We start from the raw sequence: 27,958 nt of genomic DNA on the forward strand, positions 1-27,958 counted from the left end.
AATTAAATCATTTTCATCATTGTTGCTATCATTATTTTTTATTTATTATAATGAAGCAATCATTCTGAGAAAACGTGTCTCCCCAGATTTTCTTTAAAACTTTATGTACAAACTGATTTCTTCATCTTTAAAGTCATAAAACCGTTCAAGCAAGAACCGGTAGAAAACCGGAAGTCACCTGCTTTCAAAATATGTTCCCCTGTCAGTTCACATAGTGCTAAATGCTCCTGACGAGATGAGGCGGTTTTTTTTTCTATCAAAGTTTGAGTGTATTATTGTTTTAGTTTGAAGTGAAAACAACTGGTATTACGTCAACATAATACACAAATTGATTTTTCTTTCATCTTAAAAGTAGTTTGATTTTTATTTTGAAAACACACATGGCGCACGACAAACCGGAAGCCTGCTGTTTTTAATCACCGGACTAAAATTTTCATTTTTATTTGGAGTTGTCGGAGAAGCAGCGACTCTGGACGGGATGGGCCGTTTCTATAAGGGTTTATCTGCATTTTGTTGGGCCCGTACATTTTAGAAAGACAAGTTGTTCGATGTATTTTGAAGGACGTGTCGCGAGCTGCTGACACTGTGGGTCAGCTGAGTGGAAGTTGTCTCGAGCTGCTGTTCGATCACAGCTCATGTGACAAAGCCTTCGGGTCGATAACAAGAAATCACATCAGCGACTGGTGCAGATGCCTCGTTTGGGAGAAAACAAGCGAGGAACTAAAAGGTGACATTTTATTTTTTTTAGTCAATTTGGTGTAATGCTGCATTCTCAAACCTCCACACTTCCTCCTTCAGACACTGACTGTTTAGTGCAGTTTGATGCAAGAACCGCTTGATCACACACTTTCACAACAACGTGGGTGTTTCTAAACACTCCTCCTCCACCTCTCTTCCTCTTATATATATATATATATATATATATATATATATATATTTTTTTTTTTTTTTCTGTCTTTCCCTCAAGGCTGAAGTTGGACTGGAAGTTTGTTGAGAGGTTCTGCAGCATCCAGAAGGTTCTGTTTCCATCATGGAGCAGTCAGAGTGTCCTGATGTTTGGGACTCTGCTCAGTGTCACTCTCACAGGTAACATCTGGATTTAAACACACATCTGTCTTTACCAATGACTTTGTGCACTTTTATTACCTTTTTTATGCTGCTTTTAATTCGGTTATCTCACATTTGCAACTGTGAACGAGTCAAACGGGTCATACCATCCAGCTTTTCAACACTTTCTCATGAGTCTCGTTGGTCCAAAAACCTTGTATTCGGAGTTTACTTGCCCCAAATCCTGCTTTTATTTGATTTTCATCCATTTGAATATTGTATCATAGGAGCTACATTCAGAATCTGCTGTGTCTGTGTGAGCTGGACTGGCTCCGCCCACACATGCCCATCTTGGGAAGAGGAGGAAGTACTTCTTCTCGTGGTGCCTTCATATGACCCCTTTGAAAACTGGCTCCTTGAAATGAATCTTGCATTTGTTTTTGGGAAGTGATGCAGTGAAGCGCTTCCTCTGCTCATGTAGAAATGTATTATTTGTACATTGGATGTGTAGTGTAGTTCTCTTTACGACCATGGACACAGGTTCTTTTTCAATGGGCATTTATTTTCTCGTACAGCTTGCAGAGAACAGGAACCCTGTGGGAACTACTACCGGTTTAGACTGTCATGAAAACGCAGATTCTATATGTCACATTACATGAAAATACGAAGCAAATCTCATCAAATGGTGCCTGATTTGCCGCACGTCATAAAAAGTGTCTTTAATATTCAGTTTTTTTGCCATCCTCTCAAATTTAAAGTCCTTTTACGTGAGGCTGCAGGTACGTCCGAATTGTCCCTCCTAACTCCTTATCTATGGACTTTACCTTAACCCCCTGGACGACGTCACGGGGTTAAGGAAAGGTGTTAGGAGGCTTCCTAAAGGAGTTAGTGAAAGGTGTTAGGAGGCTTCCTAAAGGAGTTAGTGAAAGGTGTTAGGAGGCTTCCTAAAGGAGGAGTTAGTGAAAGGTGTTAGGAGGCTTCCTAAAGGAGTTAGTGAAAGGTGTTAGGAGGCTTCCTAAAGGAGTTAGTGAAAGGTGTTAGGAGGCTTCCTAAAGGAGTTAGTGAAAGGTGTTAGGAGGCTTCCTAAAGGAGTTAGTGAAAGGTGTTAGGAGGCTTCCTAAAGGAGTTAGTGAAAGGAGTTAGGAGGCTTCCTAAAGGAGTTAGTGAAAGGTGTTAGGAGGCTTCCTAAAGGAGATAGTGAAAGGCGATCACGTTAGTGTGGCAGTCGGACAGCGCGTTCACTTAGTGACGTCATAATAATGCGACGGCGGCGCAAGTTAGTGACGTCTGCCGTGGTGGGGGAAAGAACTACAAGTTTCCAAAAATGGACTACAAAAAGCGCATTTGGGTTTTAGATGATTTAAAGTTGTTGAATGCAGATTATTGCTTTAGTAACTTACATGATCTGCTCCTTTTCAGTCATCATGAGTTTCCCTGAACGCTCGGATGAGCAGGTCCCTTTAAATGTTGTCGCTGCAAGGAATTGCTTTGCTAAAGGAAGCATCAGTGGTTCCTAAGCTAAAGGAGGTTCTAAAGGAAGCATCAGTGGTTCCTAAGCTAAAGGAGGTTCTGAAGGAAGCATCAGTGGTTCCTAAGCTAAAGGAGGTTCTAAGGGAAGCATCAGTGGTTCCTAAGCTAAAGGAGGTTCTGAAGGAAGCATCAGTGGTTCCTAAGCTAAAGGAGGTTCTAAGGGAAGCATCAGTGGTTCCTAAGCTAAAGGAGGTTCTGAAGGAAGCATCAGTGGTTCCTAAGCTAAAGGAGGTTCTAAGGGAAGCATCAGTGGTTCCTAAGCTAAAGGAGGTTCTAAAGGAAGCATCAGTGGTTCCTAAGCTAAAGGAGGTTCTGAAGGAAGCATCAGTGGTTCCTAAGCTAAAGGAGGTTCTAAGGGAAGCAACAAGCCTCCTTTCCTTTGCTTATTGAGAATTCGGACAGTCCTTATCATGGCCGCCACTTAAACACTTCTAGGGTTAAAGAAAAGTCGATAGTTAAGGAGTTAAGAGGGACAATTCGGACCTACCCTGCGTTAATGAATGGTGTTGTCCGTCTGTAAACTCTGCTGTAGGAACCAAAGAACTCTGAACTTCAGTTCCTCCTTTAAACACCCTCAGCCTACAGGGTTTGTTTTTTTTAACTTATCTATACAAGCATGAAATTACCAAACATTCATCACACATTTTCTTATTGGTTCAAACATAAATTGTAACATTTGAACGACACTCACACGTAGAGCTCATGTAGAAATGAGTTCTTCCTGCGTCGGCTGCGCAGAGCTCATTTACAACGTCTCACGTGAGGTCATGCAGTGTGTTTGGATTGTACTTTTGGACCAGAGTGTTTCTCGCTGACCTTTACTGTTGCCTATCTCTTCCCAAGTAGTTTGACATCTGCTCTTTTTTTTTGTTTGTGTTTTTTTTGTTGTTGTTCTGCCTTCAGAGCAGCTGATCATTTACCAGGTGGGCGTCCTCCCCAGCCACTTCTACAACGTGCTGGCAGACAAAGATTACTCCGGCTTCAGGAGTCTGCTGGGCACCGCCATGACGCTCATTTTACTCAACTCCACCGTAAGGCCATGGTCCGGGTGGAACTTCAAACTTTTTCCCAACTAGTTTTATTGTTATTTACAATTTATGTGTACATTCTTCATACAGGAGATTTATTTATTTTTCGAACAGCAAAAGAAAGAAATGAACAAACAAAACCAATATCTGAACAAAGAGAAAGTAAACGATATGTAAATATTTGCTTATCCAATTTCATTTTATTTATAAAGCACAGTTAAAGACACCACAGTGCTGTAGAACAGTAAATAAGATGTAAAAGTATTTAATAGATAAAAAGTCAGCAGCTTCGTCGAAGGCCGAAGAGAAATGTTGAGTTTCAAGGTTTCCATAAGCAAAAGACAGAAGGTCATCAGCTGCGCCGTCCAATATAAATACTCATCTGGGTCTTCTAACTAATATTAAACTGTTTCCAAGCGTCTTCAAATACTTGCTGCTTGTCGTCCGTCTCATATTTGCTGAGAACGTCCGTCTCAGCCACTGAACACAGTTTGGTGCAAAGATATATAACAAAAACTTTCTGACTTTTACTGTGTGTATGTTTTTCTGGATCCAAACCAAGTAGGAAAAAAACTAAAATCTACTAGAATGTGTTTAGAGTAAATCTTCTCAGTTAGTTTTCTCACCTCTTCCTAAAACTCTAAACTTATTGTACCTGTCGAGGTTCAGGTAAAACTCTTGGGTCAGTAAATCAGGGACATCTGCTGCTGCGCCGGAGGTTTATTTAGGATTGCAAAGGAACGGAACTCCAACCTTCAACCAGCTCCGAGATCAGATTGTCTTCTCTTCACCTTAAACTTTGTAATTATTACAACTTCTGGCTCAAGTTACCCACTGAATATATTTTACAAATCTGAATATGATTCTGTAAGAGTCTTCAGTTCCAGGCTTTTCATGCTCAGCTCGTCGCCACATACGACTTCGGATTTAAACTTCTATCAAATCGCACTTGTATTTTAGTTTAGTTTCCGTTATGCAGTCGGCCGTGAACACAGGCACTGTTTGGAATTTCTCTGCACCATCTACTGATAATAAAAACACTAATATTGCAGCACACAGCAGCCGACGTGACATTCAGTTCTACCAGGAATCAGAAAATTGCTCAAATTACGCAGCTGCACTTTGAAATGGAGGAGAGAATCATTTATTTCAGACATAATAAAATAAGAACAATGAAAAGGAGTTGGAACCTCATTAAATCTTTCCCTCCGTCTTTTTTTTCCCTCAACACGTCACATATTCACACATTTACATAACCAGCGAGTAAATAAACAGGATGTTTGTTTATAAGCGGGTTGACTCAGTCTGAGCTCCAGCGACAGGCCGCGTCACTCCACATACTGAAATACTAAATGTTTGTGTTTAAACATTTACCTCCCTGCTTAAGCGTTGAACATTTCCTGAATATTTCAGATTCCAGGAAACTTTATTTGTCCCCGGGGGGCAATTTAAAAGGCACGTAGAGCCGCAGTGCAACAGTGGGGGCGGGGAAAGAAAACCTAAATAAAACAAGTGGGGATGAATAAAACAGCTATAAATTAAAAATACAAATGCAAACAGGCAATGAGGAATCTGCATTACAGAGCGTGAGACGTTCCCTGGGGGATGTTTGATGCTTCTTTTGTAAAAGAACCAGATAACGTGAGATTTGAAGTTGGATTTTCAGCCGCAGCCCAATGAAGACCCGTTTCGTTGTGTCCTGCAGTTGAAAAGTCTGGACCAGTACATCTGCAACCGGCTGTACCTCCTCTGGAGGAAGACGCTCACCGAGAGTCTGCACTCGTCCTACTTCCAGGGCCGAGTTTATTACACCCTTAATGTCCTCCGAGAGGACATCGACAACCCGTAAGCGTCACTTCTCCGTACTTCTTTTTAGATGTGAGCTCTTTCCTAAGACGAGTGTCTTTTATAAACAGTTATTCTCACTGAAAGTCACATTTTAATGATTTTTGTTTTAAGCGTGTTGACACTCTGCCTCCACACAGCCGTGGGTCGTTGGTTTTTAGTAACGCGGACACGAATGTATTTGTGGGTTTCCCTTGTGTTTGTGTGACGGGCAGAGACCAGCGGATCAGTCAGGACGTGGAGCGGTTGTGTAAGCAGATGAGCACCATGGCCAGTCGCCTCATCGTGTCGCCCTTCACACTGACCTACTACACCTACCACTGCTTTCAAAGGTCGGTGTCGTATAAATACCTCACAGAGACTCGGCGTGTCAAACGCAAGTGGAGGCGTGATCAGTGACAAGGAAACACGTTAAAGAGACGCGAGTGTCAAACACATTTTTTACTTCCGGGGCCACAAACGGTCCAATTTCATCCTGAGTGGGTTTAATGGCGCCAAGAAAACCTTTAAATTAAAATTATAGGGTTTTTTTTCTTGAGTATATGTGATGAAAATGTTTATATTTTCACAAAAACCCAACAGTTGCGCCATAAAATGACTCCAATCTCAACATAAAGCCAATTTTAATGAAACCTTCTTCTACACAATACAGTGAAATGTCCAAAAAACTCCTCCATTGCATTATGGGTATTTTCAAAAACTCACCCTGACGGCATGACTTTGAGGCTATTGCTATTGTACTTCTTCTCCTGCTCACAATTGAAGTTTCTGTTTACAAAACAAGAAGGAAAATACAGAAAAGTGAAATGCTTTATGTATTTTTATTGCGGGAAAGACGGACACATTTATAAAAAATAAGAAAAGAAAGGTCTGTCAGGGAGTTTTCAAGGAATAAATATAATATAATTTAATAGAAAAAAAATAAGCTATTTGCCCATTAGAACATTTTAATAATAAAACAGCATTACAGGATTATTCATTTAGTACTTTTGTCTGTAGGGGAATAAGTTTATTAAGTGGTAAACATGTTTATTATTTTCGTTGGGGACTTTTTGCAAGTTACAGCGAGGCAAAACAGTCGGTTCTTATCATTATTATTATTATTATCATGATTAGGAAGATGTTAATCCTTCTCTTAAAATGAATGTAATCTACTCTTGTCTACCTATATTGTGGGTGTGTCCTATTGCCTTCAAAACACCAAATAAATATTCATCAGGCCGTCTGACATAAAAATCAAAATTTCCTAATAAATACCACAGTTTGCATATTTTATGTTTGTGGTTTTTCAACCAACATCATCTGAAATGAAACGATCCTGTGTGCGACGCTAAAAGCAACACAGGAGAGTCGCTCAGTCGCAAACAAACGGAGGAAACCAGGAAAGGACTCGGTTCCTGTTTCGGTCCGTTTGTGGAAGTTTGCACGAGTTCTTCACCGTTTTATTGGAACTCATGTTGAACATCATGTGTGTGTTTTTTTTTTTTATTGTGTGTCTAAATATCTAACTCTCTGGAGTGGCTGTGCTTTGCAGCACCGGCTGGATCGGTCCTGTGAGCATCTTTGGCTACTTTGTAGTCGGAACCGTCGCCAATAAAATCCTCATGGGGCCGATTGTTTCAACTCTGTTTGAGCAGGAAAAACTGGAAGGAGACTTCAGGTAAATGTAGAACACACAGAGTTTATCAAGCGACTTCACATGTAGACTGAAAACAGACCAATCGTTTGTGTTTTTGTGGCTGTGAAGAGTTTTTTTTTAACCTTTTTTCAAGAGGAAGCATCTGCAGACTTTGGCTTTGTGCCGTTTGAACAACACAGGATACGTCCTCATTTTGAAACTCTGAAAAGTTCTGTGTGTCTGTCTCTTTAAGAGGCGAAAAGATTTTTTAACCTAGGTGCCGTTTTAATTTTAATCTTATTAATCAAATTAATCTTCCGCCGGATTTCCGGCGCGTTACGGGAGCACGTACACAAAAAGTACATCTAAACATGTAGAAAATTCTAGTGTGCTCTGGTTTGTTAGTGATTCGGCTAAAAGCTGCTAAAAAAAATATCCAGTTAAAGCGGATAGGATTTTGGTGAGAAAAACAAAAATGGAGGGGAAACCAGTCAGCAGCAGGCGACAGGCACACACTCTTCATCTGGAAGTTTCTAGTTGAAAATAATGATTACATACAGAGAAATGTCTTTGTTTTCACGTCTAGATTCAAGCACATGCAAATCCGCGTCAATGCCGAGTCGGCAGCTTTTTACAGGTGAGTCGTGGTTTTTTTTCATGAGATTTCATCAAACACTTTCAAATGACTCCCCCTGGAAGATGCAGTTTGGTTTTTTTAATGAAGCGGTCCTCACTTTCAGAGCCGGGAAAGTCGAGCACATGCGGACGGACCGAAAACTGCAGGAGCTGCTGCAAACCCAGAAAAGTCTTATAAACAAGGAGCTGTGGCTTTATAGTGAGACGGTCTCCTCACACTCGCTCTGCCGGCGCAGTTTGGCTCAACCTGCTGAAGCTGACCTTTTGGTTTCTCTTTTTTGTTTTTCTCAGTTGGGGTGAACACGTTCGACTACCTCGGAGGTTTCCTCAGCTACGTTATAATCGGCATTCCCATTTTCACTGGCATCTATAACGACCTCTCCCCCGGTGAACTCAGCGCGCTCATCAGTAAGGTAGGGATCCAGCAAGTAAACATTTAAAACCAATAAACATTATCCGAAAAATCAGGGGTCTGCAAACCCCCCGGCTCCATGAAAACTTCCCGAAAATTATTTGGAATTAAACGTTTTTGATGTTATTTTTATTCCACTCTGATTTTTCAAATGTTGTCTAATGTCCAGGATAAAGACAGCTAAATAAGGTAAAACAGCTAAAACAGACAGGATAAATGGAATAAATAAAAAAAAAAAAGATAAAGTAGCTGAAAAAACAGTCAAACTAAAATGATTAAACTTGTTCGTTTTGCTTTTTTAACAAAAAGAAAACAAAGGAAAATTTGGGGGGAAAAGGGAAAAAAATTTAAACAAGAACGAAAAATGGAAAAAAATTTATATTTAAAGTATATTTAAAACTGCTCTAACCAATAGGAAAGTCACTGTGCCTACAAACAGCTAAAGCGGCTAAAATAGCTCAGATACATAAAATCCATGTGGGATTTTGTCATAAACTTTGCAGACCCTTGTCCTAAATAAAGAGAGTTTATGTTCACTGGTTAGTGTGAATGGAAGCTGTCAGAGTAGGATTTGACCACTAGATGGCGCCACACACCTTTATAGACTCCTTGTAGTGTCATTTGTTGCTGCCCTTTGCATTCAGAGCATTTATTGTGGTGTCTGGTCTCTCATCGCCTCCCCGCTCTGCTTCCCCATCTCCTCGTTCACATTCAGAACGCCTTCGTGTGCATCTACTTGATAAACGGCTTCACGCAGCTAATAGACCTGTCAACTACTCTGTCAGATGTGGCCGGATACACCCACAGGTATCACGCCGCATACTTAAACTCACCTTCCACCACGACAGATGATGACAGCGGGGTTTGTGCATGCCATCCAGCTCTTTATCACTGCCTGTGTGTGTGTGTGTGTGTGTGTGTGTGTGTGTGTGTGTGTGTGTGTGTGTGTGTGTGTGTGTGTGTGTGTGTGTGTGTGTGTGTGTGTGTGTGTGTGTGTGTGTGTGTGTGTGTGTGTGTGTGTGTGTGTGTGTGTGTGTGTGTGTGTGTGTGTGTGTGTGTGTGTGTGTGTGTGATCAGGATCGGGGAGCTGAGGGAGGTGATGGATGACATCCTACGTAAGCAGTGCGACTACGACCCGGCGTCGGGGGAAAGCTACGACTTTGATAGGTTTGTACAGGCGGTTTTCACATTTTACATTTAGATTACATTAAACATACAGAAGACGGAGCGACAGAACGAAGAAGGGATAATAAAGGTGGAGGTTTGCGTGTCTTCTGACAGCGACTTCGACGTGCACGGGGGCCCCGTGGACACGGCCTTCGTCCTGGACCACCTCTCCTACAAGTCCCCGGACTCGGAGCAGCTGCTGGTGGAGGATCTGAGTCTGAAGATCCGAGAGGGGAGTCACCTGCTGGTGGTGGGGAACACGGGCACGGGCAAGACGTCGCTGCTGAGGGTCCTCAACCGTCTGTGGGAGGCGGAGAGCGGTGAGACCAGTTAATAGAGCGCACAATAAGAGAGTGTTGTTCTGGGGGCGACGTGGGACGAACAGGTCTTTGAGATAGGATGGAGTCTGGTTAAGAGCTTTATAAACTACTATTGTAGATCTAACAGGAAGCCAGTGAAGCGAGGCTGATATTGGAGTGATGTGATCTCTCCTGCTGGTTCCTGGTCAGAACTCCCGCTGCGGCATTTTAAACCAACAGGCTCCTCTGGAAGTAAGAAATGCGTGGATTAGTTTTTCAGCGTCACTTGGGTCGCTCATATCGCTCATATCGGATTTGCTGCCTAAATTGAATTACGCATCTTTTATCAAGTCAGTCTCTGATTCTGGCGTTTACACACCGTGCATGTAGTGTTTAAAAACTTCAGGAAACTTCTGAACTAAGAAATGAACAAGAAACTGGATTAGGACTGACATTTGATGCTGATGTCGCAGAGCCTGAGAAGGTGAGAAGGCGTCATTGAGACTTCACATTACAACTTAGGATTTGGACTTTACTGACGTGAGGAACTCAAAACGCGTCGTCACCGTCGCTACAACATGCTGCAATGACTTCCTCGTCTCCCCAACGACCGATAAAGTCATGTGACCTCAACTGAGGCAGTTTTCCTCCTGTCGGCTCGCCTCCATGCTTCTGGTTCTGGTGCCACATAACGTTGGGATCTGGGTCACATTACACCGCCGGAATGTTGGGGAAATGTTCAGACGCTCCTAACTGTGGCGCTTCTCTGCCGCTTCCTGTTGATTTTTCTCTCAGGTTTTGTCCAGATGACCACCTGCTTCGGGCCGAGGGGAACCCTCTTCCTGCCGCAGAAACCCTACCTGACCGACGGCACGCTGCGGGAACAGGTGGCGCTCTGCTCTCCTGCTGCTCTCGCTTCTTAAAGGTGTTTTCCCTCATTAGGAATCACATTAAAACGTGGAACTCTTCTGTCCAACAGGTGATCTACCCACTGAAGGATATTTACCCTGCATCAGGTATTTTCTCACCAGAAACTTCACTCACAACACAGACGGGCTGATTTTCAGTTCTTAAGTCATAAATATGGTTTAAAATAATGTAAAAAAAATTAAGATATACTATATTTATACTAAAAATGGAATACAAACTGAAGTCTTGCATCACATTCTGACTTTTATTTTGGATGCACTCGTTCACCATTCGAGCCGTTTCAGTCACGCTGTGACGACTCCCGCAGGAGGAAGCAGCTAAACACACACATTTCATATAGACACAACTTTATTTATAACTGTTTGACACTATTGACATCAAAGTGCAATCATGCAACGAATTACGGAAAGAAAAACAAAAAGGCCTGAGCTCAGCGCCCGGCGTTACGACGACACGTGAAACACAAAGCTCATAGTAAAGTATGTGAAGCGCAGCGGCACGGCTGGTCGGAATCAAGGCAAATAGAAGCTGCTTACAAACGATGAGGAAATGAGTGACATGTCGATGTGGAGTAATTCTGTGTGGCCGAAATCTGAGGTTTTCGTCACGCCGCGTCTCCCGTCTTCAGGGTTGGTGGACGACGACAGAATCATTCAGTTCCTGGAGCTGGCCGGGGTGGTGAGTGACGCGCTCAGATTACTGAAGCTGCACAATAAGCTGATGTTGACCCGAACCCGCTCTGTGGCCTTCAGACTAATCTGGTGAAGCGGACGGGCGGCCTGGATGAAAAAGTGGACTGGAGCTGGTACGAGTGGAGAAAGGAAACGACGCGAAACACGTGAGATAAACAGTCTCACGGCTAAAATCCCATGTCCCCTCTGCAGGTACGATGTTCTGTCTCCGGGCGAAATGCAGCGTCTTTCCTTTGCGCGACTCTTCTACCTGCAGCCCAAATACGCAAGTGCGTTTCTCCACACGTCTCCTTTCACAAACACTCTCGAGACGATGGTGTTTTCCATCCGGCTCTCATCTTTTTTTTTCCACCTCGTCCCTGCAGTCTTGGATGAAGCCACCAGTGCCCTGACGGAGGAAGCGGAGTCGCAGCTGTACCGGACGTGTAAGCAGCTGGGCATGACGCTGGTCAGCCTGGGACACCGGAGCAGTCTGGAGAAGGTGAGCGGGGAGCTCGGGCCAGGGGTTCAGGGGTGTCCAACGTGGGTCAGTTCAGGGGCCACACACTGTTAAAATTCATCTCGGGCGGGACGGACCGGTACAATTGTGCCATAATGATCTTTGAATTAAAGTTTTAGAGTAAACGTGATGAAAATGACTACGTATCTCAACAGGAAGCCAATTTTAATGGAACTTTCTGGTGCAAAATTCAGTGAAATGTCCCCCCAAAGAATGATGCATTATGGGTGTTTTGACAGCATGGCTTTGAAGCTAATGCTAGTTTTCTGGATTTCATGGCAGCGTTCTTTGAAATTTTTACAATTTCATCGGTGGTTTGTCCAGATTGGAGCGCTTGCAGGCCGATCTAGATTCCTAAAACCCTTTGGAATGACTCAAATATTTTAGTTTGATCATGTTCCAACTGAAACATGCAGCTCAAGAAGACGTTTGGTCCATAAACTCAAATCTTCTGTCCTCTGAAGCGACTCAATGACAGATAACCTTTGATAAGAGTCGTGGCTTCACCTCCAAATGGTTCTGTTCTTCACAGCACCACGACGTGCAGCTGAAGCTGTGTGGAGCAGGTCGATGGGAGTTAACCAGGTTAAGAAGCAGCAGCAGCAGCAGCGTGAGTCCCAGAGAAGAAGTCATGTGACACACGCTCATCTCTCCCGATCCCCGGGGCACGAAGGAAGAACTCGTAGACGTGCCTTATGTCCTCGGTTACAAACGTTCAAGTGCTCGTCATCATCAGGTACTCGGCTGCAGCGTGAAGGACTCCCTCGGCTTGTGTGTGTTTGATCTCAACGTTCTATCTCTTGTTTCAAATCTGAAGGTTGCTTCTTGATCGGAGAGCAAAATAAACGTTAAAAGACAAACGGACAGTTTGAAAAGTGCACATTTGTGTGACATCACAGTTCCTCGTTGTTTTATGTTTACAGCGTGAAATTATTACAACTGAAATGTCCAGATTAAAACTCTGTTCTGGTAATATCGACAATTAAAACAACATTTGGTCAATAAAAGCACTTTTCATGCGGAGGCACAATGGAAATGTAAGATTAGTTTGAATGTGCGAGTTGATGATTCGTCTTCATCTCGAGAGGCCAGCGACTTCTCGTTCTCACTGTTTGTCACCGCAACTCTCACGGTGACCCTGGATAATCTCCTGGATGGCTGTGGGGTCGTCCAGCGTGCTCAGGTCTCCCAGACCGTCCAGGTCGCGCTCCACCACTTTGCGCAGCACTCGCCTCATGATCTTACCGGAGCGCGTCTTCGGCAGACGCTTCGCAAACTGCGAACAAAGAGCAGAGAAATCACAGGTCAGGCCGAGGAAACACCCCCGAGTCTCACTCCTCCAGTCCCCCGGCCGAAGAATCACCTGGATGAAGTCTGGACAGGCGTATTTCGCGATCTTCTTGGACACCGTGTCGTTTAGCTGCCGCCTCAAATCCTCCTCCTTCATGTGGGTACTCGCTTTCAGCACCACGAAAGCGTACACGCCTGAAGACAGACAAAGGTTTGTTGACTGAGGTTTCTGGCCGGTTTCACGGCGAGGATAAAGCGCCCGCCCACCTTGTCCTTTGATGTCGTGTGAGATTCCGACGACGGCCGATTCAGCCACGTCTGAACACTGGTTCTGTGGGAGACACCGAGCACAACATCGTCTCTGCACTTCGTGGTTCACGGCGGTGAATCACGGGAAAGAAAAGGCTCAAAATGTTCACATTTCTCTTCGGTGAAACATTTGAAAGGGAAAGACAACGAAGTGAAATCACATGAGCACGGTTCAGACTTTTTCCTTGTGGATTTTTAGTAGAATTTTAATAAAAATTACTTTTTTTTTAATCTAAAATGTTTTTGCTGTTATTGTCCATTTGCTACACTCTGATGTAGAATAAAACATTTTGATAAAATTCCTTGCCTTGGAGTTTTATTTTAACACCACCGCCATGACCAGGTTAGATTCAGGATTCTGCAGTGGATTTAGAGGTGATCTGGTTACAAGTTAGTTTTCTCCTCACCACCACGTCCTCGATCTCTGCGGTCCCGATCCTGTGGCCGCTCACGTTGATGACGTCATCGAGGCGGCCGGTGATCTGGTAATAACCGTCCGCCGTGCGATGGGCGCCGTCGCCCGTGAAGAAGTAACCTGGAGTTTGAAACAGATGCAGCGGAGTCACACGAGGACCTACACATGTCAAACTACTTGTAAAGCTTTATGGATTATTGTGGGAAGTAAGGTAGGACAGCAATGGGCATCAAATAACTTAAATACACCACACCCCTCTTCTAAAAACAAATATCAGTTAAGTTTAATAAAAACGACGTGAAAGCGAATCTTTTTTGTGTTTTCATTTCAGAAAAGTTTTGTGTTTACATGGCAACGTTTTGAAAATGACGTCCGTTTAATCTGAAATGGCAGAAATTGTGTAGTTTTCCTCTGAGGCCACTAGTGGGTGCTGTTGGGAAATCCTCTTAACTTATAAAGCTCTTAACAACCAGGCCCCATCGTACCTTAAAGAACTGTTAGACCCCATATCAACCCAGAAGAGCACTTCATTCTCAGAGTGCTGCTTACTGGAGGTTCCTAGGTTTTCTAAAAGTAGAATGGAGGCGGAGCTTTCAGCTCTCAGGTTCCTCTCATGTGGAACCAGATCTCAGTTTCAGTTAGGGAGGCTGAAACAGTCTCTACTTTTAAGGCCAGACTGAAGACTTTTCTATTAACTAAAGCTTACAGTTAGGGCTGCTTCAAAACACTGTCTTCTTCTGCATTTTTGGTGTATTTGGTGAGTCACAGCGCCCCTAAAGGCCACACCTGTAATTACCTCTTTTCCCCAGACCTAGCCTATAGATGTCGCCAAAGACCATGAAACGGAGATTCATCCTTTCCGAGCAAAGCACAGTTGGATTAAAACTAACAACTGTAATTCGATTGGCCCGCACTTTAAGAACATCTGCTCTAACGTGTGCGGAGGAACCCAGTTAAAAGACAGAGCAGCCTGCAGCGTACCGGGGTAAGGCTGGCAGTACGTCTCGATGAACCTCTGGTGGTCGTTATGGATTGTTCTGGCCATACCAGGCCAGGGTTGAGCTATGCACAGAGCTCCAGATGTGTTGTTGGAAGTCAGCTCTTTGCCCTGGAAAGACACAAGACAATGCTGAAGGTTAATCCTTTCAATAGAAACGTAATAATAAAGAATTGTCTGTGCGAGTTCTTTCCTGGGTGATACGATTAGTTTGTGTTTTAGGTGGAGAACAGATATTGAAATGTTTGAAATGTGTTTCTGTGTCTGTGAGAGATGAGCTCAGAAACAGCCATCCAACTGTCCGCTCAATCTGTGCGCCGCGAAAGCAACTTCAATAACCATAAAATAGTGCGACAGATTTATAATAAGCAGTTTGGCACGCTGGGAGTGGGACTGACGGCTGGGAGCCGAGTGGGTATCAAAAGTGGCACAGCTGTTGAGTATTTTATAATCCTAATCTGACCTGCTCCTCTTCTCAGCCGTCCAGTATCTGCTCGGGTGGCACGCCACACACACACACACCCACCTCCGTGTCCATGAGCACCGGCTTAATGCCAAAGAAGGGCCTCATGGCCATGCCTGGGAGAATGTCTGCGTCGGGTTCCGAGGGCTTCGGGGCGATGCAAATGCCACCCGTCTCTGGGAAAAAAAGCAAAACAAGGCAGGACAGGTTATCAAAGAGGATTAACATTGACGGTGATGTCGGTGCAGTCGGCGTGTTGAGGTCGAGCGGTCGTCTTAAAGTTTCAGTGCTGGATGTTCGAGCCCCTGATGCCAAACTCTAAAGATCCGACTCCTCACGACTGTACGTGAAATACAGTTTCTCAGTTATATTCCGTAGCGATGAGGATAAACTCTTTGGTGGTTTGGTGTCGCTTCAGCTTGAACAGTTGTAAACTTTCATTCACCAGTTTGTTTCCACAAAAGAATGAATTCAGCTGGAATTGTGTCCATCGCTACAGGCTAAGCCCCGCCCCCAAGTGCAAAAAGGAACCAATAGCATTCAACAACCAGCGACCTGAACTCAGACAATCATTCTCATCTCCATATAGAAGCATCAGAGCTGGAGATACTGTTATGGTTTTCTGGGCTATTCAAGTCATTTAAGACAAAAACTGGTTGATGACCATTTTTCCGAACCATTTCTTTCTCCCGCCGTTCGCTCACCAAGCTTAACTTCGTCTATTGTAGACACTTTTAAATCGCATTTTTACATAAATGATACACCTTTCATGTAAACTTTTGAAATAAGTAATTTTGTGACAAAAATGAATTCAATGCTGACTCGCTGATGTTCAAGTCATAAACTATATAATCAAGATGACCTCACAATACCCCCAGGAATCTTTGGCGCCCCCTGGCCGCAAATAACTGACGTAAAACAAGTTGAGCCTGATCAAGCACTATATATATCAGAAAACATTTAACCAACAACACAAAAACTAATATGTTTTTTTTTGTTGCCATGTTTAATTTGAGAACTGGACACTGTAGTTCTAGATAAAATAACATAACGTTAATAATTGCTGTTTTATATAAACAATATTGCCTGAACTGCCTCTGCAGCAACACTGTGGGCCTGCCGCTGTATCTAACCTGTATATACTCTGGACATAATCTAATTTATTTGTCTCTTTTTAATGTGCCACTTCAGTCATCTGTGTCCTTAGTAACCCCCGCCTCCAAAATAAGAATATAATACTGAATTTACAAGAACTAAAACTGCGTCGGAGGGAAAATAGGTCCAAAGCGGTTAATATGAAATCCTCCCTATAGTATTAACGTAATGAAAGGAGTTAATAAAAACAGTCGCAACATATCAACTCAGAATCAGTGCGATACTATTTGTACAGGAGATAATTTAATAATTTAGCCTTAAATAAAAACGCCAAAGGGGATATTTTGAAATATTTGTCCATCGAGTTCCAGAGTTTGGGGGAAAAGTTGGTGCTTGGAAGTGATTTTAGAATATCGATGCCACATAGAGAACTGTTCTACGTTGAATTTTACTGTTGTCTCTCAGTCAGACGAGACATTTTTGAGTGTTTTTTCACGCCGGTCTCCGTCTGAACTCGCCTCTTCAGCCCAACAGGTGCCGAAAGCTTCCGTCCAAATTCAAACTGGCACTAATAGACGTGAGCACATTAATTAATCCGGCGCCGGCCAACTTACACTGGCGACCCATAACGTTCCGTACTGATTGAAATTCTGCGGAGAACTTTTATTGCATGGCTTGGCCTGGTTCCAAATTATATGGAGGATTTACTCGCTCGGTATGCACATATGTGGATGATGAAGGGGCTTTGATGGTCGCTGGTTATCTAAACTGTAGGGCAAGCTGCCGGCTGAGATCAAGCAGGCTGCATTTCTTTATTTTACATCGTCCTTTAGGTACGTTTAGTAATGCTTTCATCATGTGAGTACTTCGACAACAATATTTTAAAACGAATACATTTCACATCCGCTTTGACTGGCAACTTTTTCAGTTTTTTGCGGAAACACTCGGCCAAATCTCAAATTTGACGCTCTTTTTGATGTGCTTTTAGTGCACGCGCTCCCAATGGGGCAGGAATTGTTAAGCAGCGAAGAAAAAATAGTGCAAGTTTTTAAAAAAAAATGTGCGCAAAGGATCATAATCTCTACGCCTCGTCTCTTAAAGAAACAGGCACACAGAATTATAGCTACTTATTTAATATAAGGAACAATCTGTATGTTATTTAATCTGATTGAATAATAAAACATTATTTGATATTATTCACCCTAAACTGAAGAGCATCTCACAATATTTAAGGAAAAACTACAATTGATTTGTGGTTCAAATGTAATGAAACTACTGCTTGTGTATGAAGAAAAAACGCCGGGACAAAACATATTTCAATTCCACGTTGAGAACAGAATGGGAATATGAAACTTGCTCTTCTTTACCTCCAGTGAAATCCGTGTGGGAGCGAAGGTGACCTTAGAGGTGAACCAGACGAGCTGAATGAAGGTCTCACGTAGACTTTGGACCCACGACCTTCCAGAGTAAACTAAATACAATTAGGCCGTGCTGAACCTCGGGGGCACTGGTAATCCGCCTGGTGGTGTTGGTGGTAACAGCCGGAACCGGCAGAGGGGACCCGTTATAAAGTAGGACACAACAGATGATCCCACAATAGCATTAGCAGCCGGCATCCTGCTCACATCAACTGAAACTACCAGGCTTCTGGACGAGACTCAATCAGAGCCTGCGAGCATTCCTGCAGGGAATCACTGCTCTTTTGCATCCGTAGGTGTTTTATTAAGCTAAAAAGTGACTACAAACTGCTTTTCTCATCCTTCACGAGTATGAATATGTAGATACTGAAGTATTTTTGCCATGGATTGAAGCTGCAGTGCTTCCCAGACCCTGGCCTCTTTCCCCGGTCCTGGATGATCCAACATGGAGGCCGTATGCCAGCAGCGGATCAAAATCTATTTTTCCTCCCTAAACAGGCTACTTGCTTCCAGATCAACCAAATGGCATTTATGAATAATGCCACTTAGTCGTAATTGGGAGCTCCGGTCCAGGAAAATAACATAACAACATAATCCTTTTTACTGAAGTAGGGTATTTGGGTCATATCTGTGTCTGTAATTCTCCAGCTCATGATGCTCCGATGTTTAATTATCGTCAATTAATTATAGATTTTCGCCATTTGCATGGTAATTATCGCGTCGGCGCTCCGGTCATCACTCAATCTAATCTGGAGGGACAGAGGATGAAACGCACAGCTGGGTCTTGCTTTTATTCGCTAAAACTTAAGACAACATCAGTGAAGTCGTGTTTGGATGTCAACCGCGTTGGAGTGCGGCAGTTTTCTTTAGTCTAACCAGTTAAATTACTTCATGTCGTCGGGATAAGTCTGTCATGTGACTCTTCAGGCCGTTATGAGCACAAACATTTGCATCCGGTTGTGGAAAACAACCGCACAACTGTGAGCATCTGACTGAGTAAAAAGGAAGTGAGGGAACGTTTCTGCTTTGTGGCGACCGAGCGCTGCTGCCCAGCGTCGATACTGATCGATACTGAGGCGCCGCTTAAAAGGAGGAAAATGTAAAAAAATAATAATAATCTGGTTTGAATAGAAGGTGTTTGAGGCGTCATACCAGTTCTTCTGATACTGTGCAGGCATAAACACACACACACACGCACACGCACACACACACACACACACACACACACACACACACACACACACACACACACACACACACACACACACACACACACACACACACACACACAGAGTCACAACTGTTACGTAACAGTTTCTGCTCTCCCCTTGAACTTCCCTTTGTTGACAGATCATAACATGTGCAAATGAGTAGTTTGACACTGTGAAAGTCACAGCATGAGTGGAAAAAAAATATATATAAGGTCAGAGTCTGGAGTTTGTTATTAATCTGTATTATACCAGAATCATCAATATAATTAAACCGATGTCTCAAGACAATATTCAGTTAAACATGCCAGTAGTAAAATAATCTTACAAACGTGTAACATGATGATCTAATGAGCAAACAAGTATGAAATGATAACAGTCAGTCCCTCTAAATAGTGGAAATGAACCAAAGGTGCCAATCAGTGGGGAAGAAATCTGCTTTCTACGTTCAACGATTCATTACTTGATATGATAACTAAAGCAGATGAAAATACTTTTGTTTCTTTATTTGAATACCTTCACAAGCCGTAATTATTTTACCAAAAAGATTGAGAGTAAATATTGCAGTTGTCCCACTGGAACAAGGTGAGCTCTACTTTCTGTATACACAACAGTGCAGAGCTTCCATGACGGCGTTGCTGCTGGAAACTGAGAAACATTTTCTGCTCCATCAGTTTGTCGCTCCTTCCTGGAACTGTTTGAGAAAACCTCAACAGTGGTCTCTGAGTGGCCTCCAGCTTTGTTTCTGTTTCGTTTTGTTTTATTTTATCTCATCACTGCATTCACTGTCTCCCAATTGATTTCCCTGGGCGTTTTGACACTTTTAATTGTTGTTTATTTGTTTACTTAAATAGCTTCATGGATACTTTGAAGGATACGTCACTTAATCCTTCACTGTTGTATTTTATTTTACAAACTATTTGTCTTGTATGATGATGTCCTGTCTTTTATGTTTGTTTTGCTTTTGTTTATTTAAACTGACTTAAATGTACATTACCGTTTATACATTGGCTGTTTGTTCTTGTGTCTCTCGCAGGTTCAACCTGCGCTTGTTTTCTGTTTTATTTCCAATACTGTTCATGTTTTCGCCGTGATTTGACCTGTATGGACAAACAAGGACACGATTTCAGTGGCGCTCTGATCCCTGATATAAGCATGGATAACGTGTGGATCCATTATTAAGTTGTTGTGCAATCAGAGAGAAAATTATGAGTCATTTATGACCGCAATATGATAAGAGGTAGAAACAGAAAATGACCACACAGACTGAAAAACATTAGATGGATCACATATGAATGTGACCTCAATCAGATTTGAAATAAATATAGAGATTTGTGCTGCTCAGGCTGCGATACGAGTCACATCTGAGTGGAGAGGTGACATCTGGGCCTCTTTTTCCTGCAGTGTGAATAGAGACATATTAAACCAATGCATCTAAAAGGCTGCAGGTATGTACGCTTGCATTTGTTGAAAGTGTTGTTCAATCACTGAATGAACTCTTTGGTGAGCTTCACATAACAAATGACTTGAACCGACATGAATGCAAAAATAATGAATGTTAATTCTGTGTTCACACTAACAAAGTCATATTTCTGCTTCAAAACGGACCTACTTATAATAGCTTTGACAGTACACCGTATCAACCCTTTACAGGTTGAAAATACTTGGCAATCAAAGATTTTTGGTACCAGTTAGATAAAAGTTTAGACTTAAATCATTTGTTGTTTTTTACAGTCAGTCTTAATAATTTATTTGTAAAACCAAACAGACATGTTTCACATATTTTACATCAGAATTTCTCACTAGAAACTTGTGGAAAGAGCAGTGGAAGCTGGAACTGTTAAATAAACCTAAATTGAGAAGTTACATTCAGTCTAAAGAATGTTTTTCCACAGAGCTTTATGTTAACTGTGATTTCAAAAGAGGACAGGGGTCTCTGTGTGCTCAGCTCAGAGCAGGAGTGCTGCCCCTGGAGGTGAAGGTGGGTCATTACAAAGGGGTCTCTGAAGAGAACAGGCTATGTTATGTTTGTGACTTACGTTTGGTGGAGGATGAATTTCAATTCATGTTCTATTGTCCACTGCATAATGATTTAAGAATTGCTTTGTTTGAAAAAACTTGAACGTAATAATCCTGATCTCTTTTGGTTGGCAGAAGGTGATTTGGTGCGTTGGTTATTTAAAAATATTTTTTTTTGTTTGGGAAGATATGTGGAAAATGCAAGAACAATGAGACTGAAAGCTTTGTATCCAGACTCTTGATTCTGATGAAATGTATATGTTATTTTGAAGATGTACCATGACTGTTAACTTCCTATTATTGTGTCATATAAGCCCATGTGGGCGGGACACTTAAATAAAAAATATTCATTCATTCATTCCCTCTTATCCAGTTAAAGGAATTATGAAAGGACCAAAGAGCCATAGTGTTTCTCTTTGGATGAGAATGTAATCGCGTTTTATTTAAACTGTTATATATTTTGCAGGATTAGTTTGGGCAGAAATGTGAACATATATGAATTACCTGTTTGCCACCAGGTGTCCACAACGGGACAGCGTCCGTCCCCGACCACTCGGTGGTACCACTCCCAGGCTTCAGTGTTGATCGGCTCCCCCACTGCAGACAGAGAAGGACAAATTACAACATGAATGGGAAGTGTGTCCTTATTTTGTTAATCGTTTGTTTCGTCCAGTGGGATTCTTCCACCAAGTGTGTCCATAAAAACATATTTACGTTCAGATTGCAGCCATTCAAAGTCGTGATTATTGGTTTTTTTGTGAAACTATAGACATTTTCATCATGTATACTCTGCGCCACAACAAAGAAAAACTTTAAAGTTTAAATTTAAAGGTTATTACGGCAATATTTTACGGCTCAAGATGACGTTGAGCTGAATGAGGCCCCTGGATTATAATCCAGTCCGACACCCCTGCATTAGACAGTAGTAACTTCATGTTCGTGTTCACATATTTTACCCTGGGGGGGGGGTTACTCGGAATAGTTTGGGCGAGTGTTCCGCGTGTCCTTCTGGGAAAAGATTAACTTTGTAACTTTTCTAAAACAGGATGCAACCACTTGGCATGGAGGAGGAGGATAGTTGTGACTTTGTTCTGCATAAACTAACCAATACTGTCACAATCAAGGGCAAATAATTCACCGGCTTTCATTCATCTCCTTTTTCCTACTACAGGAAGGACCTGTTTCCATATTGCATTTGTATTAAACAGTTCTTCTTAGGGCAAATAAGAGAAGATGAAGAGAAAGAAAGCAAATTAGAATTGATTCAACTGAATTTATGAACATGAAAAATGAAGTGAGGAGGACTTTCTAATGATAATAAAGATTGACTGCAGACCAGGCATGTCCTTCTCGACTTCCAGTTTGTTGTACATCCACCAAAGTGCAGACAATCAGGTTCAATTTGACCATCAAAGGTGGAGCTGTCTGCTGCCCCGCAAAGAGGGAAAAAAAAAAAAAAAAAAAACGATTCCCGAGCGTCATGTTTCACATACCAGAGCCCAGGGTTTTGAGGGAGGAGCGATCGTACTTCTTCACCCAGTCGTCGCCGTACTTCAGCAGCAGTCGGATCGCAGTGGGAGCGCCGTAAAACTGGTTGATCCTGAGTCTCTCCACCATGTCCCAGTATCTTCCTGCCAATAAACAAACAATGATCGTATCACAGTGATTCACACTGACGTCGCGCAATGTTTTCAAGGGATTCTCAACCAGACAGACTCGACATAAAGGATAAAACAGTAGTGAAACCAGAGAGGGCTTCTGCCTCTCAGCCGTCCCGTTGTTTCCCCTTGACAATACCACGAGCCGACACGTGAGATGACATCTGTGTTTACAGAAGCCGCTACTTCTGGTGTGCAAGGTGCGGTCAAGTTCAAGTGTAAACAGTTATTCATAGACGGGGGCCACGGGCATGCAGAGCTCGAGGAAATACAGAAATACTGCAGCAGCATGTGCCAGCGGCACTGTACACAGTGAGAGTGGAGGCCTCTTTTGTTCCCAACAATGAATTCTCTGAATGTTACGCAACCAAAGTGAAACAAAGGGAGAAAAATTAGGAGGAGATGGACGACCCGTGGGCCAAAACCACAGACAGTGGAGACGCTGCTACTGTGCACCCGCACCACGGCCGGAGTAACTAGTTGTTCTGCACATGCTCAGTAGAAGGACAATAACGACAATGTTTTCCTCCAGAGTGTCATGACTCCCAGTCCATGTTCTCCCAGGACTTGGTGGTTTTATAGTTGACAGTCACCGTAATAACAATCTGCCTTGGTCGTCTGTTGTCTGTGTACTACTATTGTTCATGTTTATAGCGTATTGTTCTCTGTGCACATGGGTGTGGTTTTATTACAACGACGACCAACCTGTGGCCTGGCATGAAAACTACATGGTTTTCAGCCTTCCTGTCCTTTCCATGTAAACGGATACTGTTATCAAAACACTGCACGTAATCGCAAAACTATTTTGAAACGAAATTGCAAAAACAAAGTGTTTTCACTTTGGTCCTCAGGCTGAGATGTCAGTGATGTTGCCCGTAGGGCTCGCTACCTCACTGCTAGCAAACGAGCAATAGCCTCAAAGCCGTGCTGTCAGGGTGAGTTTGTAAAAACATGAATGCAAAAGGGTGCAAAAAATACATGTTCACTGTATTTCACACCAGAAAGTATCATTAAAATCGGCTTTTTTTTTAAAGATTGGAGTCATTTCTGGTACAAATTGAGAAGCGTTTTGCAAAAACAGACTTATCAAAACTTCTAGTGAATGCCACAACAAAGAAAAACTGTAAAGTTAAACCTTAATGGTTATTATGGAAGTAATTTACCTGCCGGGCCACTCAAGATGAAATTTGGCTGTTTGCAGCCGATGAACTTAATGAGTTAAACTCACTGATTCTTGCATCTCGGTGGTTATTTCTGAATTATCAACCTCTTATTCATCTGTTCTCAAGTACTTACAATATTGTAGAGTTTCCGCATTGCACAGGTAAGAGTCAGCAGTCACACATTCAGACTGGTTATCACTGTTTCTTCAGTCAAAGTGTTTGTGGAACAAAAAACATGCGTCTGCTGCTGGTGTCCGTACCTGGATCAGGGTAAATGGGCGTGCTCTCAAACAGCACGGTGGTTCCTCCGTTGGCCAGCGGCCCGTAAACACAGTAACTGTGTCCTGTTATCCAGCCGACGTCCGCCACGCAGCCAAACACGTCTCCGTCATGGTAGCCGAAGACGTACTGGTGAAGATTAAGAATCAACACATTAGTAATATTAAAATCCCATTTGGGTTGCCCGCCTCGACATGCTTCACAGAAACACATCCTGCAAAACAACCAGAGCAGTGTCTTCATACAATCTGCTGCGATCAGGCAAACAGTGTGAAGAAGATGGTTGTGGGTGTGGCTGAGGTGTTTACCCTGTGTGTGAGGGAGGCGTACAGCAGGTACCCCGCCTGAGTGTGGACCAGACCTTTGGGCTTCCCCGTGCTGCCGGACGTGTAGAGCAGGAACAAGACGTCCTCGCTGTTCATGGCTGCCGGCTCACAGACCACGTCTTCCTTTGACATCTCCTGCAAGTCCACCCACAGTCATTGAGGCTTAGTTTACCCCGGCCGTGCCAAACATAAGGCCCGTGGACCTAAATTGGCCTGTATGACGCTCCAATCCGACTACCAAACATCCATGTGAATTGAAAACATTTCAAAGAAAGAGTTTTTGAGTTTGTAAAAACATGCATAGGAGAAGGTTTTTTTTTGGACTTTACACTGTATTTTGCATCAGAAAGTATCATCGTTCTTTTCAGTAGTAATTGTTTGGTTTTTCTGTAAATATAGACATTTTCATGACATAGACTCTGCGCCACAATAAAGAAAAACTTTAAATTTTAAATTTAAATGTTATTATGGCTCTATTTTACAGTTATGACCTACCTGAGATGAAATTATTCTGTATGTGGCCCCTGAGGAAAGTCTGACGTCACCGGTTTACCCTGTTGTTGTGAGGATGAGCTGCCGGTGTCGGTTCAAACAAACTCTTATAGTCAAATATAAACCGACTGAGCTGTTCATAAAGGCAACAATTTTGTCTTATCCTTCACAGCAGATGTTTTTTATTTTATTTTATTTGACTAGAGAAGTGTTATTGAGATCAAAGATCTTTTTCAAAGGTACCTTGACCAATAAAGCAGCAACAGCACAAAGATCATATAAGTAACAAGCAGATTGAAGCAGTTATATTCAACACTTTCCAGTGATAACTGAGGTCGAGAATTGGGAACGAATCACCTGCAGTGAAACGCAACGTGCACGTAACATCGATCGATCGGACACAAATATTAAAAAAATTATACGATTAAAGTATAACATCGCCAGTTAATACTCAGGCCAGGGGCGGGAAACTCAGTTTGCCAAAGAGCCACATCGAGGGCCAAGGAATAACTTCATTGAATTTTGCCCAATGAGAATTATATCTTTACGAAAAGCTTTTTTAAATATATTCTTATGGGTTGCTGATGCCCTGTGACACTTTTTCTCAGAGTCTTTCACAGTCTGTGTCAGAGAATCAGAATTACATTTTTAGAGTTGAATAAATAAGCAAAAGAATAAATAAATAATTTTATTTACCGCCTTTTTCCCCACTGTAAAACATAACTTTTGTGCTAGCGTCAATAATAACCCAACCAATAACGTAGTAATGGCCAATAACATTTTAGAAGCTGAGCCACCGGGCCAGACTGAAGATCGGAATAGATCGTTAAAGATCCAAAATATTTCATCTCTCTGCTAAAGTTCATCTCAGATTGTTAATCCCATTGTAACCCCCCCCCCTCTCACCTCCTCCATTGCGACGTCTCTGGCCGTCATGGCAACGGGGTTCTCCGTTCTCATGGCGACAAACACCTGTTGCACATCGGGGCAGCTCTGCACGGCTTCGTCCACGGTCTTCTTCAGCTCGATGAGCCTTCCTCCTCTGACGCCCTGGTTCACGGTGATGACGGTGCTGGACTGAGCTGCAAAGCAACATTTATAGTTTTGTATTTTGAATTAATTAAAATCAGTATCACTTTATTAATCCCTGTGGGAAATTCCAGATAGCTCCACATAGAATGAAATGGATAGATTAAAGTAAAGTTAAATAAAAAAAATGTGAATTTAACTGTCCATATATATAAAGTTAAGCTCAGCAGGGACGGCGTAGCAGAGCAGAGTGAGCTTAACAGGCAACGCAACACACACTATTTACAAGGAGGAGTTATTAGTCTTAATGCCACAGTGCATTAATGAGCACTTTGGTGGAATGAGTCTGTTTATGAAGGAGCTTCTGCTGCTGACGAGGACCTCCACCATCAATGAGTGAGAATCATTGAGGGTGATTGATTTTTTTTTTTAAATATCTATATTTTCTTTGCAATTTTCACATCTTGCTTGGTGGTTTGGCCGGATTGGAGCCTCTTGAGGGCCAGTTTTGTTCCACAGGCCTTATGTTAGACACCCCTGCATCATGGCCTTTCACCCTAATAACTAAGTTTTAGTTTAAACTTTAAAATCATTCTTTAAGTACAAGATGGCACAAATAATCCCACCTGTAGCAACAACTGAACACAAAGAAAGTTTTTATCATGGTTCAGTGCATTGATTTGGTTTATTAGCGTGTATCTTCACTACGGCTTTAACTTTCATCACATGTAACAATCAAAAAGTTTAAACCTTCTTCTGTAAAATGTTAACGAGAAGAACATCCCTGCCTATATAATCCAAACCCGCTGTTGGTCAAGGTCATTTTATTTGCTGAGCTGAATGCTCAAGGCCAAGTCCAAACAATAAATTTGTGGGCCATGAAATCAAAGAAACAATGAAATGAAAGACGATCAAAACACTTTATAGGGCCGGGAGAGCAGTAACCTGCAGTATCAGCCTCACGATGCTCACTGACACATTGACAGGCGCAGCTTTAAAACTCGTCTCACCATCTCTGATCCGCTCTGACAGAGCCTCTGCGCTGAAGCCTGCAAACACCACGTTGTGCGCGGCGCCGATGCGGGCGCAGGCCAGCATGGACGCCACGGCCAGAGGGCAGGGCGGCATGTAGATGGTGACACAGTCGCCTCTCTTGACCCCTCGCCGCCTCAGCAGGTTGCCCAGGCGACATGTCATCTCCAGCAACTCCCTGCAGAGACGCACGCAGTCCGTATCAAGATAAGATGTGCACGGCGAGATAAGATCGCGATAAGATGAAAAACTGACCTGTAGGTGTACTTGACCTCTGACCCCCGCTCATCCCTCTCCCAGATCAGAGCCACCCTCTCTGGACAGGTGTGCACGTGGCGGTCCAGGCAGTTCACTGAAGTAGAAACATCACAAAATGTAGAATAGTGAGCTGGCACTGCAGCCTGATGCGTTCAGGGTGCTGCTGTCTGGACAGATAAGTGTTTGTTGACGCCTTCGCAATGTGGGAAAGTGATAAGTGCTGTTTGAAAAAGAAAAACTAAGGCGTGACTGACAGATGGCAAAGTTTTTAACTCTGCGATCTTAACGTGTCCAAAAGAACCTAAACTTTGAAGATGAGTCTCACCGGACACGTTGAGCTTCCCTCCCTCGAACCAGTGGATCTTTCCCCGGATCAGGTCGCAGTCCCGCACCGTGTGGAAGGGGCTGATCCAGCTCAGCCGGCCGCGCGCCACGGCGGCCCAGAAGCGCTCGCTGTTGGAGACGGAGAAGTCCTGCAGAGCCGCCCGGCTCGAGACGCCCTCGAAGCCCGCAGCCTCCGGCATGAACGCCGAGGTGTTCCATCTCCTCTGGCCCGCCGCGACACCGAGCCGCGGTGCGAGGAGGAGCCGACGGCATCCGGAAGGCAGCCGCATAACGTCCAAGTCAAAAGCGCTCGTGTGCGTCCCGGCAGCGCGCGCAGGGCTCAACTGAGCATTTCCGCCGCAGATAAGACCTGTTGAACCACTCTTGGAAATGACCTTACTCAGCTTTAGAGAAGAGGGGGGGAAAGAACTTGGAAACTCCGGAGAGGAAGGGCCTGAGGAGTGATGCGTTAAAGGGCGG

General features: G+C 43.1%; 2 protein-coding genes across 7 annotated transcripts; one reads left to right on the top strand and one right to left on the bottom strand.

Moving 5' to 3' along the window:
* The first annotated feature begins 376 nt into the window (after positions 1-376).
* On the top strand, positions 377-13,597 carry abcd4 (ATP-binding cassette, sub-family D (ALD), member 4). Of its 3 annotated transcripts, XM_080490696.1 has the most exons (19): positions 377-727; positions 968-1,086; positions 3,481-3,608; positions 5,311-5,450; positions 5,666-5,782; positions 6,985-7,110; positions 7,655-7,705; positions 7,809-7,903; positions 7,996-8,117; positions 8,832-8,923; positions 9,194-9,283; positions 9,398-9,603; positions 10,378-10,469; positions 10,562-10,598; positions 11,141-11,190; positions 11,265-11,317; positions 11,397-11,473; positions 11,570-11,685; positions 12,236-13,597. In XM_080490696.1, the coding sequence occupies exons 1-19, from the start codon at positions 690-692 to the stop codon at positions 12,338-12,340; spliced, it is 1,854 nt and encodes a 617-aa protein (XP_080346822.1). In that variant the 5' UTR covers positions 377-689; the 3' UTR covers positions 12,341-13,597. The 3 variants fall into 3 exon arrangements, with proteins under 3 accessions (XP_080346822.1, XP_080346821.1, XP_080346823.1); XM_080490695.1 differs by having other exon boundaries at positions 11,397-11,685; positions 12,236-12,370; XM_080490697.1 differs by lacking the exon at positions 377-727 and having other exon boundaries at positions 1,080-1,086; positions 3,486-3,608; positions 11,397-11,685; positions 12,236-12,370.
* On the bottom strand, positions 10,743-27,943 carry acss1 (acyl-CoA synthetase short chain family member 1). Of its 4 annotated transcripts, XM_080490692.1 has the most exons (14): positions 27,480-27,874; positions 27,152-27,248; positions 26,875-27,074; positions 25,742-25,917; positions 24,326-24,478; positions 23,999-24,146; positions 22,411-22,548; positions 21,422-21,514; positions 15,241-15,353; positions 14,699-14,825; positions 13,710-13,837; positions 13,261-13,324; positions 13,067-13,188; positions 10,743-12,979 (listed from the first exon to the last, which is right to left on the bottom strand). In XM_080490692.1, the coding sequence occupies exons 1-14, from the start codon at positions 27,766-27,768 to the stop codon at positions 12,809-12,811; spliced, it is 2,019 nt and encodes a 672-aa protein (XP_080346818.1). In that variant the 5' UTR covers positions 27,769-27,874; the 3' UTR covers positions 10,743-12,808. The 4 variants fall into 4 exon arrangements, with proteins under 4 accessions (XP_080346818.1, XP_080346816.1, XP_080346817.1 ...); XM_080490690.1 differs by having other exon boundaries at positions 10,743-13,188; XM_080490691.1 differs by having other exon boundaries at positions 13,067-13,324.
* Positions 27,944-27,958: the final 15 nt, after the last annotated feature.

The sequence above is a fragment of the Lipophrys pholis genome (genome assembly GCF_963383615.2).
Source record: "Lipophrys pholis genome assembly, chromosome: 21".
NCBI classification, from domain to species: Eukaryota; Metazoa; Chordata; class Actinopteri; order Blenniiformes; family Blenniidae; genus Lipophrys; species Lipophrys pholis.